Source organism: Drosophila guanche, unplaced genomic scaffold (genome assembly GCF_900245975.1).
Source record: "Drosophila guanche unplaced genomic scaffold, DGUA_6, whole genome shotgun sequence".
Lineage (NCBI taxonomy): Eukaryota > Metazoa > Arthropoda > Insecta > Diptera > Drosophilidae > Drosophila > Drosophila guanche.
The window spans coordinates 1,867,950-1,886,367 of NW_022995751.1; the positions used below are offsets into that span (position 1 = coordinate 1,867,950).

At 45.9% G+C, this 18,418-nt stretch overlaps 2 protein-coding genes across 2 annotated transcripts in view; one reads left to right on the plus strand and one right to left on the minus strand.

Moving 5' to 3' along the window:
• Positions 1-18,418, plus strand: part of LOC117587201 — a 102,029-nt gene that overhangs the window by 68,914 nt on the left and 14,697 nt on the right. The window contains exons 5-6 of the transcript XR_004574044.1: positions 1,764-1,825; positions 10,060-10,182. The gene's annotated coding sequence lies outside the window, so the exon portion shown is untranslated. The remainder of the gene's footprint in view (positions 1-1,763; positions 1,826-10,059; positions 10,183-18,418) is intronic.
• Positions 1-18,418, minus strand: part of LOC117587194 (dendritic arbor reduction protein 1) — a 28,728-nt gene that overhangs the window by 5,745 nt on the left and 4,565 nt on the right. Inside the window, exons 2-4 of the mRNA XM_034277738.1 lie at positions 1,986-2,535; positions 814-1,607; positions 92-743 (exon numbers count right to left, since the gene is read on the minus strand). Of these exons, the coding sequence (XP_034133629.1) occupies positions 92-743; positions 814-1,607; positions 1,986-2,535 (1,996 nt within the window). The remainder of the gene's footprint in view (positions 1-91; positions 744-813; positions 1,608-1,985; positions 2,536-18,418) is intronic.

Sequence of the window (18,418 nt, forward strand, 5' to 3'; positions counted from 1 at the left end):
ACATGCAGCGAATGCCTAAAAAGATCTACAAACGAGTCGTTTCAGGAGGAGGAAGTGGCTCAGTGGCTCAGTGGCATCTACTAGTACTCACCCACGAAATCACAGTGATGGATGCGACGCTTCTCCAGCTCCGGATTGTTGCGTCGATTGTAGCGCACTGTCCGCACGCTCATGAGGCTGGCAATGTGCGCCGCCGTACCGGGCTGATGGTGCGCATGCCTGCCCCTTCGGCCAGAGGAGCCGCCCGAACGTGGTGGAGGAGCTGCAGGTGCCACGGGCGAGGGCTGCTGCTGTTGGGTCAGCTGCTGTTGCGCGGAAACAGAGGCGGAGGCTGTGAGGGTGGTGAGCGTCGTCCCAGAACCACCGCCAACGCCCAGTAGCTGCAGCTGTGGCGGCTGTGGCAGACCCACCAGCAGTCCGTGACCTTGCTGGTAGGGCGGTGGCGGGGTGGTGCGTCGCTGGGCGGCTGCTGCTGCCGCTGAGGGGCTGCCCGGATCGGAGCTGGGCGGCGTCAGCGGTGGGACGAACATGTGGCGCGTCGAAGACGAGGCCGATGACGAGGAGGCAGACGAGGATGTGGCAGAGGGTGTGCTGGGTGCCGCCGGGGGGCACAGTTGTTGCAATTGAGCAACGCCATGTTGAGCTGTGGGCGTGGCAGTGTGGGCGGATGCAGCACTCGCCGCTGCTGCTGCTGCTGCTGCTGCTGCGGATGGCGGGTGTATTTGGTATTTGGTGTGAAATGTCTGCAACGAAACGGAGGAGAGAGACATTGATGCTGGTGCCACTCCAAGGGGGCAAAGACGAGACTCTCACCTGACTGCTGTGCCAGCTGTAGCCGTAGCTGCTGCTGCTGATGGCTGTCGTGTTGCTGCTGCTGTTGCTACCGTTCAGATAGCCGCCGCCTGATGCGGTGGCATTCAATTGAGATGCGTATTGCTGCTGATAGGAGGAGGTGCTGCTGCTGTTGTTATTGTCGCCGGGGGTCGCCGTTGCCTGCAGCTGCTGCTTGGGGCTGTTGCTGCCACTGTGTTGCTGCTGCTGTGCTAGCTGCTGTTGCAGTTGCAGCTCCACCACCGACTCGACAGCGGGTGGCAGCACCGACGACAGACTGGGATGATGCTGGTACAAGTGCTGCTGCTGCTGTTGCTGTTGTTGATAATGTTGCTGATAGTGTTGCTGATGTTGCTGCTGCTGGTATTGCTGCTGCTGCTGCTGTGCCTGTTGCTGCTGCTGCTGGGCCTGTTGCTGCTGCTGCTGCTGTTGCTGTTGTCGCTGCTGTTTCTCTGTCTTGATCTCCATCGGACTAAGCAGCGGCGTTGAGAAAGTCTCCAGCAAACTCTCATCCAGCGCTTCCATTTTGACCTGTGGCAGCTGCTGTTGCTGCTGTTGCACCGATGTTGCATTGTCCCCATTGCTGTTGCTGCCGCTTGTTGTTGTGTTGTTGTTGCTGCTGCCAGTGCCACCGTTCGTTGTGGCACTCAGCATGAGCGCATTCTCTGGATCGATATTTTGTATTGAGGTAGTAATATCGTCCCAGAGCACTGGCCGCTGATACGCATCGTCCAATGGATCCGCAAAGAGCGTGGCCGTCTCTTTGTTTTTGGTTTCTGTTTTGGGCAAAGAGAGTAGAGAAAATCGCTTTATAATCGTTCGAATGCTAACACATTATGCAAATCAATCGCATGGTTCGGGAATCTATGAGAAATCTCGCGCATATGCATGAAATTTTCTAACCAGCTGCTGATTTGTTTGACTATTTATAGAGCTTGCTGGGCTGGAACTGGCTGGACTGAAGAGAGGCCTACGAATGCGCTATAGCTGAGGGGTAAGTGTTGTGTATCTTTCAGATACAAAATCCACCAAAAATCGCAGCTCATTTGAGGCTTCGTTGAGGCTGGAAGTTGTCTCTTTTTTTGGTTTCCGATTTCACATTTTTCGCTATTGACTTGCGAGATTTCTCCATGCGTGTAACTTTTGGGACTTACCATACAAATACTCCTTGTCCCCGCCCGTGCTGCTGCTGCCGCCGCCTGTGGCTGAGGCTGCACCCGAACCCCCCACATAGCCGAGGGCCACATCGTAGGGCGGACCATCGAAGAGGGGCGTGCAGGCATAGGCGGAGTTTGAGTTTGAGTTGGGGGAGCCGGCGGCATGCTGCTGCTGCTGCTGCTGCTGGGGATCCGTCGAGCCATAACCCACCGCTGACAGCTGCCACGCGTCCGTGGCACCACTCTCGCCGCTCTGCAGGCTGTGCGACTGCTGCTGGTGGTGCAAGTGGTGCGCCGCGTGATGGTGGTGCTGATGGTGATGCTGGTGCTGGTGCGAATTATGATGATGCAGGTGAGGATGGTGGAACTGATGTTGCTGCTGCTGCTGGGTCTGCTGCTGCTGCTGCTGCTGCTGGTGCTGGTGGGTGCCATTGCTGTTGTGGCTGTTGTTGCTGGTGGTGGCAGCCAGAACCTCCAGCTCAACGTCGGCGGGCTCTATTTTGTTGAGACGTCCCATCAGCTCGCGCCGATAGTCCAGTTCCGGGGACTGCAGAGAAGAGACAAAGCAGAGAGCATAAAGTGTTAGTAAATCGTGTGGTATATGGCCCATCTGGTAATCAGAGGAATGGCTCTGCAGCCTCCTCTCTTCCCTAGCCATAAATTTCGATTAAACTTTTATCGCCCAGCCTGCCTTTGCCACACACTCTCTGGGGGCATGCTGGCCCCACTCTACCTCCTGCTGCTGCTATTGCTTCTACTTTATCTTTACGAGTTTGTGCATTTCTTTTCCCCTCTTTCCCTCTCTCTGGCTGGCTTTTCTTTCTTTATTTTTATTCGTTGAAGTTTTATTTTTATTCTGATTTTGATTTGGATTTCGATTTGGATTTGAAGTTTTATTTTTATAGCAGAGAGCAGAGAGCAGAGAGCAGCGACACAGCAGTCTGTCGCCTCAGCCGCTGCTGTTGCAAGTTCGTTGCCCAAGTCTTTCGTTTTGTGGCAAACAAATTGTCGCTGTTTAGTGGCCAACAAAACTCTTCAGTTTCTGGGCATTTGTTTGCCAATTTGTAAGATGATTTATCCGTGGGTTCTTCGTCTCCATAAAATCTATTTATAGATTTTGTCTATTAAAACTGCCTTGCCATTGTCTCTATTTCTCTTTTGTTCAACGTAAAACAGACGAAGATCTTGTCTCTAATTTATGGCAACACTTAACGTTGTTTAGGCAAACATAATAATCATTTGGCAAATTAGTTGTGAGGTTTTTTTATGCTCCCCGGAGAACCGCAATGAAACGCTTTTCACATGCAAATTATGGGATGTGGTGGCGTGGCAGCAGCCCAAAAGGGACAATATATCATCAAAAGTGTCGATCGAAAGGCAGCCAGAAAATAGCCAGCCACGAAAAAAACCCACCAAAAATCTGACTCAAATGCTCGACACTGACTCATGATGCCGATGCCCCCCGTGCCACAAAATTCATCTACGAATATTCAGCAACAACCCCGAACCTAACCGAACCGCACAGAAATGTTGCCTCGTTTTCTCTGCTGTTTTTTATGAGCTGAAAATTTACGAGCATGGCAAATTATTTTAGCTGCAATATTTTGTGCGCCGCAGCATTTTATTGACTGTGCGGGAATACCTTTTCGAGTACCCTGTAACACAGAGAGTACAATAAGCAAGGGGAAAAGTGTAAATGGAGAAATTTAAAGAAGAATTTGATCTACTAAAGTGATAAATCGGATTCTAATCGGACAATTATCACAGGCAGAATAATCACTGGAAGAGTCCTTTGTCTCCCTGAACTCCTATCTTTTAGGCTTAATATCAACCCCGAGCAATGCACTTTTGACTGCATATTTGACTGAAAGCCCAGATTCTTGGGTATCTCCATGTCGAGTTTCGTGTGCCACTTCCGACTGGTTATGTTTTTTTTTGGGGGGGGGGCTTTCTGTGGCGGCGGCCCCAACTCTTTTTGGTGAATAATGTTTGCTCAAAAGCGGGAGGTCAAACATATGGCGTGTGATAATTTTAATAGATTTTCGTGTATATATGTTTCACTGCTGCTCGTATGAGTAATGTCTCTGTTTTGCCCACTGTCCCTCAGTGTGGACTGTGGAGGAGTGATTGTCTCATTGGATTGTGGACTGTGATTTTCCACGAATTGGTTTTCCCTGGCTGCCCGTTGGCAAATGTTCTTTCTGTGGGTCTCTCTGCAAGCGAGTCCAGGGCGCATTTAGTGGGCTCCCCACGCAAATGACCTCATAAGAATGCGTGGCATGTCGTCGCTTCCAGTGCTCGTTTGGAGCCTTGCGGAATCTTTAAGTGGTGGCTCCCCACTTGGGCATTAGCCCCGTAGTTCGATTTGGACTTTGGAGGCAGCCCAAGCAGCCAAGCAGCTCTCTAGGCAACGGTAACCTGTCTTTAGGGCCGCTCTTTCTCTGGGTCTCTTCTCCGTGTGTCTCTCCGTCTCCTCGTCTCTCTTGTTGACACATTGACAGGGCCACTGAGACGGGCCACAAACATGAATTTCAATTATGAACCTGTTGTTGTTGTTCCCTTTGTTGTTGTTCCTTTGGACATTTCTCCATAGAGTTCTTTCCCTCGCTGAGGTGAAATTATGTTCGGGTACTTATAATTTCAATTTATTTTTTATTCTTTATGATTTTTTTAGTGATTCTCTTTGCTTGTGGCACACCAAAGTATTTTTATTTATTTATTTATTCTCTTTTTTGAGCATTAAACTGCCGTTGTCAATAAACGGCAGAACAGAACCTCCGATAAATGGACATTACATTACGTACCATATAATAATTTGCATACATTTGTGGGGGAATATCAGTGGGAGGAGGAGAATGTTGCCTCTGTCCCTGTTTCTTAGGCTTTGAGTTATTTGATTTTTTGTTGCTGTGTTTTATGTTATTGTTTATTGATTTGACCCATTTCGCTGGTGTCGTTTGGTGGGTGTTGATGGATGGGGTCTAGATGGGGCCCATAAAAAAGTGCAACTGTTGTGGTTGCAAGGCAATTTCATATGCAGTGCAGGCAAGGCGTTTGGAAAACGATTATGCTCTGCAGTTAAGCTAGTGAGAGCATTACATTTCCCCTTTTAACTGATTCCCCTCCAACCTCAACTCATTTTATTTATGCGATTCTTTCAATCTCTCCCTAGCCATTTATGTGTACAACTTCAACAGAAAGAATAGGCACAATGATATTAACCTCTTTCAATGAATATTCTGCTCTAGGGATTCCCCCCGATCATATTCGGGGGGAAAAAACTCTTCCTATTTTCCCAGCTTTCCCTATCGTCAGCACAAAGCAAACAAGCCGCCACCTTTTCCAGTATAATTTTTCCCATTTTCCCATAGCTTTGCACTCCCCTTTGTGGCCCCTGCAATTGGCCATGGCCCGTGAATTTTCGAGTGCATTTTTGCGGCTATTTAGCAATTCGTTTTGGAGATTTTTCATAGGTATTTCTGACTTTTATGTGGACTGACACACAGCTCCTGCTGCTGGTGCTGCTGGTGCTGCTGCTGCTGCAGATGCAACTGCAACTGCAACTGCAGCTTCATTAGGTGGTGCTGCTTCTGCTGCTTGTGGCATGCCGCTTTGGCATTTCTCAGGTGAATGGCGGCAACAAAACGTGAGGCACTGCTGCCTGTTGCTTGTTGCCTGTTGCCTTTTAATGGCCAAAAGCGTTAAGTGCATATAAGCACACAAATAAAGTTGTTAACTATTGTTTAACGCCACAGACGGACAGACAGAGAGACAGAGGAGGGCAAAAGAGGGACAAAGACATTGTTGTGGCACCTACACGTGTATTAAGGCCCCCAAACAACAGCAGCAACAATAATAATCCAACAGCAGAAACCATATTTATTTATAAGAAAACAACAAAATAACAAGAAACAGCCCGAGAGCAGAGGGAGAGCATAAAAAATAATGACAAACATAAATATCAGCGTTTACGAGTGCAACGTGACTTCATTTCAAATCGAACAAAATATGCAAAATATCAACCAAGACACAAAACGCACAAAAGCACACACAGACGCAAAAGATATACACACACACGAAGGAACAGTGGGGGAGATATGTATGTGTACAGAGTGACACTAAATGTAAAGCTATTAAATTTATGTTTATTTTTATCAGAGACAAGTAGAAAGAATAGAAGAATTATGTTTAATTCATTTAAAAATTCTGTCTTAAGTGTAACTTATTTTCTTTAAGTGTACAACAAAAGAGAGAGAGAGAAAGAGAGAGCGAACTGTCTGTCACACGTGCTTCGGTTGGTCAAGAACCTCACAAAGACCAAATTTGGCACTTGCTTTGCGCCGCTCTGAGAAATGGAAACATAATTCGAAATACTCCCAAAAAACACACACACACACACACGCCCATACTCGGAACTAAATTCAAATAAAAGGAAAAGAAAGAAAAAATAGCCATTAAATTAATAAATTTGATGTTCCATTATATTCCGCTGTGATGTTTTTGTTGTTGCTGGTACTTTTATTGTGTTGCCTCGACAGGCGCTTTGCATTTTAAAGAGGGGAGCTCCACTCCACTCTTTAAGCCACTCTGCTCCCAGCACACACTCTTTGCCTGTCCCCTCTGTGTGTGTTTTCGGGCACACATTTGACATTTCTTTTGGGGTCTCTCTCTCTTTTCCCTGTCTTTCCGTCGATTAACAGCCATCAATATGCCAAAAATCAAAGAGCCCAAATAAAAATAGATGTCAAATTGCCAACTGTTTTGTTTGATATTTTTACTATTATTAATTTTGAACATTTTCTTTGGAGCTGCTGCTGCTGTTGGCTCTGCTCTTTGGGCCGCTTAGAGATCGCTCCACCAATATTGAGCCATAAAATTGGCTTCATTTTGCGGCTCTGACAGCCAGTTGCTGCGTCGCATAAACTTGATCATAAATGTCGCTAGAGATCGGTGATCTGTGATCCGTGCTTAGATATCTGTCTGTGTTTGAGCAATAAAATTGCTAAGAAATGGGTCCAAATATAATATCAATAACAAAAGCATTTGAACTGCGGGAAGATAATAAATTAAATGCCTAAATGGTTCGCCAGGGAATTGGGTTGTAAAAATCAGAGTTCCACCAGAACTATGCGCCCACATGGAACCCCAAATGGAGGAATTCTAATCAAACAGAGGAGTGGAAATGTATACCTTTACGTGAAGATTTCGTGGCATCTTTTAGTGTAGTTGTCTGGTAATTGCCACAAACAAAGCGATGCGATTCGATTCGATTCAATTCGATTGAACGGCAACTTCATTAACGGCACGTGCCAAATATCAGTCAATAGATCTTTGCTTTTGGAATTCCATGGGTTTGGGTGGGGGGAGCATCTAACAATGGAGGCCTGATGTATCCAGCGGATAAGGCGGCAAAAAAGGTAATTGCTTTGGCCAAAAAGAGAAAAGAAAAGAAAGAAAGAGAGGAGCCACCAGCGAGCACAGACAATCGAATAATCGTTAAATAATCGATGAATTCATTGCGCGAGAGGGTAAGTGCCCCGAGGGCAAACTACAATCGCAAATATTTCCTGAAATTTGTTTCATGAAACGGCTTTTAATGTGCTTAGAAATAGTGAAAGTTTTCTGCCATTAAGACAGGAAACGGCAGCAGCTAGGCGGCAACTTTGTGCCAAGAACAAGTTCGTTGTCAGAGTCATTCGATTCGATTCGATTCGATTCGATTCGAGAATCAATGTCAAATTCCACATTTGACCCTCTTCAAGGGGCACTTCTTTGCAAATTAGAAACCCCTTTTCGCCATAAAAACTAAACGCTGGGCCATAAACAACAAACAAACAGCAACCAAGACAGAGTCTATGCGCAGAAGATCGTAAAAATCGTTTAGTTTTACTCGTTGTTCAGTTTAGCTGTACCACATGCGAGTTGTACGTATGTCCATGACTCATGTGGCAAGCAGCCAGGCAGCAGCCTGCCCAAAGAAACAATTTGCATAAAAAATCGCTGGCAATTATTTTATTGGACCAAGCGAACATAAATCTTGGCCAACGATTGGCGACTGAGGCAGCCAGACGAAGGGAAATGGAAATGGAGATGGCGAGAGCTGAAGAGAGAGAGAGAGAGTTGGAAAAACTATGCCAAATATGTTTTCCGCATTTTCCACTGGCTGTGCAACGTTTTCGCCTTCCACGTTTTGTCGCCAAAAAATATATCAGCATAGCAAATCAAATTTGGAACAGTGGTTGGGGTGCCCCTTGGGGCCCACACTTTGCATTGCAGATGGAGTGGGGTGGAGTGGCGGGGAGTGGCATGACGGCTGCGGCAAGCAACGACAAGTGCAGGTCCATGCTCGACATGCGTTTTGCATCGTTTCGATGTGGTTTTACTTTTCTGTTTGGGAAATGGTCAGTGCCTCACAGAGTTTCCTCTTGCAGTAAATTTCTTGGAACTTGGAACCGCTTTTTGGCATGTCTTTTGTGTGTGTCTTTTGGGCGGTGGAGAGCGATTACATGGCGACTGCATTATTGCATTATTCAGTGTGTATTTTCGAATCGAATGAGGAATGCCCTGCCACCAAATAAACCCTCTCCCCTAGCCACAGCCTCTGCAACATTGCCACATGCAGCAGACAAGCATCCAAGCAGGCAGACAGGCCGACAGGCAGACAGGCAGACAGGCAGCCAGGCAGGCGTGTAGGTATTGACAGGCCATGCAGCTACCTGTTGCACACACTCGTGCTGCAACCTTTACATGGGACATGCCACAGCGAGAATCATTTACACGCGAGCAGCTCTGCTCAAAGGAGAGCTAGAGAGGCTAGAAGGAGGCTGCTTCATGCCGCGCTCGGAGTCTGATTTGGTTTATTTGCTTGTCGCCAGTCGCCCCAATTTGTTGGCACAGCGGGGATGCATCTTGCTGTACACAAACCAAGCAGCTAGAAATATCAATGTAGCTGCTGCAGCCAGCCCCTCCACCTCCTTGTAACACCTTCAGCCCGAAAGCGGAGCTCATCAATTAGGTACCAAACATTCGAAGCTTATAAATATTTAAAGTGTATTAAAGGAGGAGGCACAGATCTACAAAGAGTGGAGATAACTATCTGTGCAAGATCTGTGAGGAATTTAGGAGAATGAGGCCCCTCGGGAAGGTGTCAATTTGACATAAATGGGCACCTCTCTCTGCCAGTCTCTCTCTTGCACTCCTCTCTTATCTGCTGTGCTCGTGTCGTTTACATAATTAAATGAGGTCTTCTGCACTCTCCGCAGTCGTAATGATTTCTAATCGTAAAAGAGGCGCTAAGTGGAAGGGCAAACATTAGCCGCAAAACAACAACAACAAAAACATCTCTCGACCAACAGAAAAAAAGGTGTTAAAAGAAAAGCATGAAACGTTTATCTCTCTCTTGCTCGCTCTCTCTCTATCTCTCTCTTGTCTCGCTCTTTGGTTTCGTTTTCTTAAAAGTCCATTAAAAAAATCAAATGTTGCCTGGTCATCTTTTTATTTTAATAGGGGCAGCTGCAAATTCCACTGCCAAGTCCCTCTCTGCCTCTCTGTGGCAGAACATTCATCAACTCTGATCAAAATTTAGATCATCATCATAAATTTAGTCGAACGCCCTCGCGCCCATATCATAGCACGAGCCGACCCTCAACCCTCCTCCATCCTGATAATGATTACAATGCCTTCGTGGCAGACCCTCAACCCTCAATTGGAGTTCATCTGCTGCTGCCTTGTGCACCCAATCCATCTCCCTTTTTGTTTGTTGTCAGTGCCTTTTTCATTAGCGTTCGGGTTATTAACCACCTTTCTGCCCCGTGTCCCTGCTCCGTGTCTCTTCCCCCACTCCACTCTCGTGTCATGTCTGTCCTTTGGCTGTGTCTGTGCCCTTTTGAGCCCGACATTTTAACACCTTTCTGAAGGTGTGTGTGTGCCCTGTCGCTCTCTGGCATTGGCGTGTGCTGCTGCTGCTGCTGCTGCTGCTGCTGCTGCTCGAGGAGACGCGTGCGAGTCTTTAAAAATTATTTTGCTTCGTGTTTCACTGACAAAATGTGTTTTTTTTTCGGACTCTTTTCAGGGCCTAAAGGGTGCCACGGGAAGAAAGAAAACCAGATGGAGCCTGATTGAAGTTCAGCTAAAACAGATGGAAGTCGTTCCAAAAACTAAGGCTATTTAGCAGAGAAGCAAAGCAGATTGAAAGGTAAGAAAATTGTATTTCATATCTACATTCTGTCTTCGAAAATCTCAAATGTTCATAAACTTTTGCTCCATTGAGAATTGCTTCAATCAGTTCCCTAAACTCTCGACCCCAAAAAGAGTTCACTTTTAATTCTTGCAACCCACATTTGAGCTTGGAATGATTCATTTTGAAAATGTGTTGCAATTCGTATTCCCCTGCTGCTCCGATTCCCGATTCTGCAGCGTTTCAATGGACCTTTTCAAATGCCATTCATTATGCCACTAAACTTATTAGCTACAAATGTGTCTCCTCAATGTGTCACGTTACAGTCCCCCAACGGCGGCATAAATCACTTGCCAAAACAGCAAACGGCAGCACCAACTGGAAGACAGGCAGGGGAACACTGGGGCCACAATTGTTGCAGCGGGACAATGGGGGACAGCAGCCGCAGCAGCAGCAGCAGCGGCAGCAGGCCAAAGAAATGCGTTAATCAATGCAAGAGCCCCAAAAAGAGTAGCGGCGGCAGAAAAGCCGAAAAGCCAATGCCTAAAATGGGCAGTGGGAGAGACCAGCCCACAAAAAATCAGAAAAACAAACTTCAACCATCGACTGTGTCGCACGTGAGTCCCAGATGAGTGGCTGTACAAAGGGAGGAGGGGTCGTAGGGGGCAGACAGACACTTGCCGAGACGCTTGAAACTTCCTCATTTGGCATGACCACAAAAATACACGTAAGTGTGTAACCCCCTTTCCCCATACCCATACCCTCAGTAGCCCGACCCCTGTGGGTCTCAAGTGAATCTGAATCGCACTTCATTAAGACGCTTTTTTCTGTTGTTGTTGTTATTTTATTTTCGCTGAATATTTGCTGTAAAAATAACAAACGAGAAAAACAAAATACTTGCGAAAACCTGAGCACCGAAAACCAAAATGTAAGCTTAAAAAATATTTGCGCTTTTGTTAACGAAAAGGCAACAGCCCAAGGGAGCATTTTGCGTTAATGATGCACATTGTTCAATGAAAATGAAAGCACAGAGCAACTGCAACTGCAACTGGAAGCTGGGAGGTTCAGTCTGCAGCTGCAGAGGCTGTGACCTGTGTTGCGAAAGGATTCCAGGGCTGTGCCGGACATTGTTGTGTGATATTTTTCCCTATAAATGAATGCGACTGTCGCTTTGGATTCAGTCTAAGGCAACAGCTTCCATTTGGGTGGAAGAACTACACTTTTGAACTGTGAATTCGTTGGGATTGAAAGCTCTGTCTACGGACTATCTTTTGCCACAAAATCTTCCTTGTAGCCAACAGTTTTGTGTAACTTTAATAACCTTTTTCGTCATGTTCATCCCTGTAGGATTTATGGGGCCCCACTCAAGCCGATTAGTCTGCCTCTCTCGCGCCAACCCACTCGGACGTCTGACGTCAAAGGCAGCTTCTCAGCTCCCCTTCGTTTGTTGCGCAGGTGGGCGTCAATTGGAGCAGCATCAGCAGCTGCATCCAAAATAAAACCCCAAACAAATGGCAAAACAAGCCGAAATGATTGCCCGCTTCCTGCTCACAAAGCGGGGTGGACAGGGGAGGGGACGCGGGCACTACAGTGTCTGGAGAATTATGCACTAAGCGATTGTCATTACAATAAATTTCGCATATTGTGCGCATAAATTTCGCACAAGCTTCAAAGGAGTCGTCGCAGCTGCCTGCCGTTGCTGCTGCCTCAGTGGGGACATCCATAGCTGGAGCTGGAGAGTTGTGTGGCCCGTGACTCATGTGTGGCTCATGGTGGCTGTTCTTATTGTCGGGGCAGAAACTGGGTCAAATTGCGGCATATTCGTGTGCTTAGAATGCCGCCTCAAACAGGCAGTACGACAGAGCGGCGGTGCGACGGTGCGACAGGGCGACAGGGCGACAGAAAGAGAGACAATGAGTCAACGGATACGTATACGCAATGTGGGCCAGGGTAGTAACTTCTTCGAAATGACATTTTCCACAGCTGGAAGTTTAGTTTTTTGTTTCGGTTTTGTTGTGTTTTTGTGTGTTTTAGGCAGCTGTCGAACTGTCAAAACGTTTGCCTTATCGACATTTCAATTAGCTTCACTTTGAGCCGCGCAGTTCAGGCCGAATGTTGCCGCAGAAATGAGGCAGGCTACAGCTGAAACGAGAGTCTGCCACATTAACGATATAAATTGATAGTTGGCCTGTCAAAATCTTTTGGCATATATCTATTTGGCGTTGACTAGCATTCAAATATCTCAGCCACAAATGGACTCTCCTTCATATGCCGCATGGCTGCTGTATGTCTGCCGTATGCAGATTGTGTGGCAAGTTTAAAATGCCACCAGACATCACCACCAAACAGACAGACAGATGGACAGACACACAGAGCGACGTTTTGTGCTACTGTTTAACATTTTTCAAGTTTTTTCTCTGCCCAGTTTTTTGCTCATTCAAAAGTCTATTGGCTGACTGTCCAATTAAGCATTTATTTTCCAGCATTTAATTAGAGGAGAGATAAAAGCGTTTAGTGATTGGAAAATGGGTGGAAAAATATGACAGAAATTCCATGGGAATGAGGGACATTGATCTGGTCAAGACAAGAGTGGAGTGTCTTGGAATCGCTTTTAGAATTTACTTTCCTTTTTTTCTGTGTTTATATTCTCGCTTGATTAATTTCACTTATTATGGAATGAAACTCTTTCTCCCTCTCTCCACCCAGAATGTGATTTATTTTAACGATGCACCCAAATGAGTTTAATTAAACAAAAGCTTAGAGAATTGGCTACTCAATTATTTGCTGGCTTAACTGTTTGTTTAATTCGCGTGTTAAGTGCATTTGATTTCAACAGTGACATATAAATTATCAGGCGGCAACCTTGGGCAATTCTCAATTCAAAATAATTACAAATGAATTCTCAGCAGAGGCCCAAACAGTGAGGGAGAGGAAGGGAGACACAAATACTATTTTATAGTGTAGAGAGAATCAAAGATTGAGTGAATAATTCTTGTAAAATCAAATAAAAGTAAGACTGAAAGGTACCTCGAGGGCAGACATATTTTGACCATCGGTTTTGTACAATTAATAAAAACAGAAAACAGGAAAACTCACAGCACAAAACCAGGGGCATAAATTATAAGGCTAACATATGTCTGGCTTGCCCCTGCCCCTGTCCCTTCCCCTCTCCTCTCTGGAGGCAACTGCCAATTGCAATCACGACTCAGACGCGGACTCGGGCAGAAACTGTGCCTGCGCCTGGGCCAGAAATCATAGCCATGGCTTGGTACAAATGCGGCATGATGGCCCAAGGGGACGGGCCAGGCAATTACCCACAACTGGGAAATTAAAATGCATGTGCAACAGAAGGGGCAGCAGCAGCAGCCGCTGCACCACCGAGATGAATGCGTGTGGGGCACACACAAAGTTTTCGGAGCTCGGAGAGCTGTATGCTCGGTGACCCCTTGAACCGCCTGCATGCCGCCACATGTTGCTGCTTTTGCCGCTGCAGCTTCATAAAATATGTGACAGCTTTGACACCAACAAACAAATAACCCTCCCCTCTTCGTCCCTCTACCGTGTATCTCCCTTAAGCCCCCACCTTATGCACACCTCTTTAGGGGGCAACATCATGTCCAACAAGATTTTCGTTTAAAATGCGAACAGGTTTCGCTTTTATTTTCCCTCTGCGAGTGCCGCTGCCTGCCCCACACTGCACAACATCGAAGCACAGACACTGAAACTCTTACTTTCCATGGAAACATCACACCTGCTGAGGCACCCAGAACCCATGTTGGACAGTGTAAACCCAATGCGAGAAAGGCACAGCCATCGGAGTTAGAGATTATGCTAATTTTCGGCATTTCATTGAGGAAAAAGAGCCTCCATATCTCGGTATCTATTGGGTTTGGGAGGAGTGGAGTGGAGTCGAGTGAAGGCATTTCATTGAGGCCAAGAGATATTTACGCAACCAGTTAACAGAAAACCCGATTCCCCCGCTCCAGAGGGGTGTCCAGAAAAGAAACAAAACTCCCAAAAATAGACAAAGAAAAAACGAACGAAAGACAAACATCGAAAGATAAATCAATGGGAAAGACGACGAGGGAATAAACAATAATTTGGTTAAATTAGAAAATCGGTAACAAAAATCAATGATGCTGAAAATTTTCATAATAATAGCGTTAATAGGTATCATAACAACGGTGGCCCCCGTACCCAATACCTCGTACCAATACTCATTTCTCAGTCTGAGACAGACCCCAACAATGACTTTTGAGGGAAAGGTGGGAAAATATACTCCCCGCTGGAGTTGGAGTTTTGTCTTTTGGCCAGAGGGGAGTGCAAGGGTCGACAAATTGTTGAATGAAATTGATATGGGAATGAATGGGCTGGGGAAGCTATCGAAAAGAGAGAAATTGAAAGAAACGTTGGAATGGGTACAATTTCAACCAAATTGAATCCTGCTCCATCATATTTTATGCACAATTAGCCAGGAAGTGCAATAAATAAATTTCGCGATTCCTGATTCTACTTGGAATTTCCCGCACAATATAAATGGCGACAATATCCATTCCATTCTTGATTCTCGCGTAACTGTTTCAACGCAAATTTCTTCCTATATACAGCACACACACAGATAGACGCTCTCTATGTACACATACTTCCCGTTAAGCTATGGAACATGCGCAGTCGCCGCTATCCGCTCTACGCTCCACGCTCCGCTCAACGGCTGTTAAGCACCATTAAGCAGCAAAAGCAAACGTCGCCATGTTGAGACAGCCCCCAGTCCCCTCCCAACCCCTTACCAACATCCATGCCCACCCCAGACAGCACCCGACACCCGCTGGAAGCGTCCAACCAGCAGCCGCCAGCAGCAACAACAAGCAAAGGCATTAGCAAAAGCTTTGCGGCAAGCGCAGCAAATCAAAACACATTTCATAGTTTCACAGCGAGAGAGAGACGGAGAGAGAGTGAGAAATACGGCAGCAAAAGCTGTGAGAGTATGTTAGACAGGGGTGCGGTTACAGAGGGGAAGAAAAGAATAATTGAAAGATAATTAATGCAAATTCCGGGTAATTGAAATGTAGCCATGAAGTATTTAAGAATTTATTTTAATCTATTAAACTCCAATGCTAACCCCTTCTGTTCATAATCCCCACCTACGCCTCTGCCTGCACACAAACACACGAGAATATGTTCATATTTATGCGTGTGTAGAGTGGGGAGATAATAGCAAAAACAAAAAACTGCCTGCTTGCTTTTGTTTTTTTGTTGCTGCTAAAGCTGAGTGACATCTGCCTCTCTCTCTCTCACTCTATCTATCTGCCACTCTGCACCCCCGTTAAGTACTCAATTTCCCCTCCACTCCATCCACCAGCATCGATTGCCGCGACGCCATTTGCTGCTGCCGCTGCTGCTGCTGCCGGCCCCCGCTGTCGTTCTGCTTATGTGCGCATGACGAATGACCGCAATTTGCGACAGTTTTTACTTTGTATTTTTTCTCCCTCAACTATAATATTGTATCTCTCCGTCTATCTTTCTCTTTCTCTCTCTCTCCCTCTCTCTCTCTCTCTCTGACTGATGTTTGACTATCTATTGATTGTCTGTCTATTTTCTTTATTGGCTGACTTTAAATGTGGATATTTTCCTACCCATTCCACATCGGTTTATTGTTTGTTACCTATTCTCGTACTCGTGCACCGTACACGTACCCGTATGTCCGTATTGTATATAAGTTTATTTATTCTAACGACAAGTCACTCGAAACTGAATTATATTGATATTGCTATTGTTGCCAATTGCCAATTGCTATTGGCATTTCGTGTTCCCGTCTAGAGCGCCATTTTCTATGGCCAGCGATTTGTTATAGTATTTTATGTGAGCTTTTTGTAAATGGAATTAATTGGATTTTTATGGGAAATTTATTTGAAATTGGGTTTGGGTGGGGAGAAACAAAATGCAATTGGGTAACAATATTGCAAGATATTTACGAAAGGAATTACATCTACAGAACCATCGAAACTGCCTTGACTTTAACACTCTCTTTACTGTTTACATTTCCCATATGACACGCGGTATATCCTGCACTTTCCACCCTCACACTGCACTCTTCCCGCTCATTTGCATAAAAACCTTCGCACAGCTATTGCATATCATCGGGATATTGAATATCCTTTGCTCCTTTGCGCTGAGCAAACAACAAAATGCATAATAAAACATTAATTGATGTCGATGACGCGTCGCCTCAGAACTCTATTCTCACAATTTCACGCTAAGCAATCATCAATGGGGATGGGATGCATATCTATCCATAGGGTGACCAGTGAAGCTATGAAATGGTTATGGTCGAGGGTGACAGCCCAGACTTTGGAGGGCACAGGAAGTGCTCGAGTCGAGGGCGACCTGAGGGCATTTTTGAAGCTTTGCAACTGGGAAGAACATTGGGCACATAAAACCAATTTCCGATCAGAGCTGCGAATCACTGATGCCTGACGATCGCCACGAAACAAGAGGACGGGAGCGAGGCATGCGCAACATGTTGGAATCAATAAAAATTTGAAATGAAATGAAAACTGTTGAATAATACAGGATTTGCGGGCAATTAATTGTTGTTTTGTGTGCAACAGCAGCAGGAAATGTGTGTAAATGTTTACACCCCAGGGAAAAGCAAAAACCTGCCTAGGGGTTACCAACAGCGGTTCAATGGCCAGGCACAAGATCATTCAGTGACCACGGACTCCCTTCTTCGCTGCCATACGATACGTTACTCTTATTGACAGGCTCTATTAGTGGGTCATTTGCCCAACACAACACAACACAACAAAACAGATCTCTGGCGCTACGATCTTCTGCCCATTCTTTCCACAGATTCGTGCGTGTACTGCTGCGTACTCTGGCAATTAGCGCAAGTGAGCGTCGGATCAACGATCAGTGATGATCGATGATAGATCGCTGATCGCCGATCGCCGATCGGCGATCGAGTGGGGCATGGTACGGGAGTAATAATAGAAATCTTCAATCTTTAGGTGCTAAGAGTTAAGTAAGCAAATAATGTAAATTGGAATAATCTTCCGCGCATGCTCTTTGGCTGATTTGATCTTTTTGTTGTGTGTGTGCCTTCTTTTTGTCGAGTTCCATCGAACGTTAAGCTTACGAAATGGTTTTACAATACATCCACACTCCATCGAAAATTGGCCCGCCATTAGCTTAGGGAATTTCGATTTCAATTTGAATTTGCAATTTGAGCGTATCTCTGGGATGTCTGTTATTTATCTGACTGAACTTTTGTTTTTGGGTTTTACGAGCCCAGAGCCCAGAGCCCATAGCCGCCCAAGGGACAGCACAGATCTCTGACCTGATCGAGATGGGAGGCGGCTGGCCTGGCGTCTGGCCGGGTGATGTGATGACTCTATCAGCGGTCCCCGATCAAATGTGTTTGCCCCATTGTTGTTTTGCCACATTTCTCACCTTCAGGCTTCGGGCACCCGATGATGGGTTTTTCGGTGCGATGAGATGTTGCGCCTTGACGCGCTGTCGGCAGAAATAAATTTTAGTTTTTATTGAGATTTACAGCACACTTGAAGAGCATTTGACATCGGCCTGGGTCACCTAAGCCGTTCAACTATTTGAAGATTTTACGCAGATTTGGTTTCATAATCAAATAATTGATCTTAATGCGGCATCAAATGAGCTCTCTCGGGGGAAGCTTTAAATATATTTTATTTCGTTGCCAAGTTCCCCCACCCATGCCCCCATCCACGTTTGTGGCAACTGAAAACGTGTCTCTCTGTCAGCTGCTGAGCTTTTGATCCAATCAAACTTGAAACGAATTGCGCTTCAATGTTGCCTTCCAGCGGGGACACCGAGGGGCACACAGGCACACAATGCTCTGTGTTTTAGCACCTCCACTTCAGAGACATTCGATTCGATTCGATTCGATTCGAGTTGTTGTTTGAAAAGTATGGTTTTTATTTCAGCAAACTAGTTTCCGCAATAATTCGCCGAATTTGAAACGTTTCTTCGGCACTCGGCTCGAACTCTGGAGGCAATCTATCAAAAATTTGTCCGACTCGAAGAAATGTTGGGATTAAGTGGAGAAAAGGGTACCCAAAGGCGGCAATAAAAGCTCACGTGCCATAAAAAATGGGGTTGTTAGCGAGACAGACAGAGAGGAAGAGGAATTTTCAATCGAAAATCACTCCAAGATTGATGGAGGCTTCAGGCAGTGGATCGTATGACCGACCAGCAAGTCGCATAACCAGATCCAAATCCA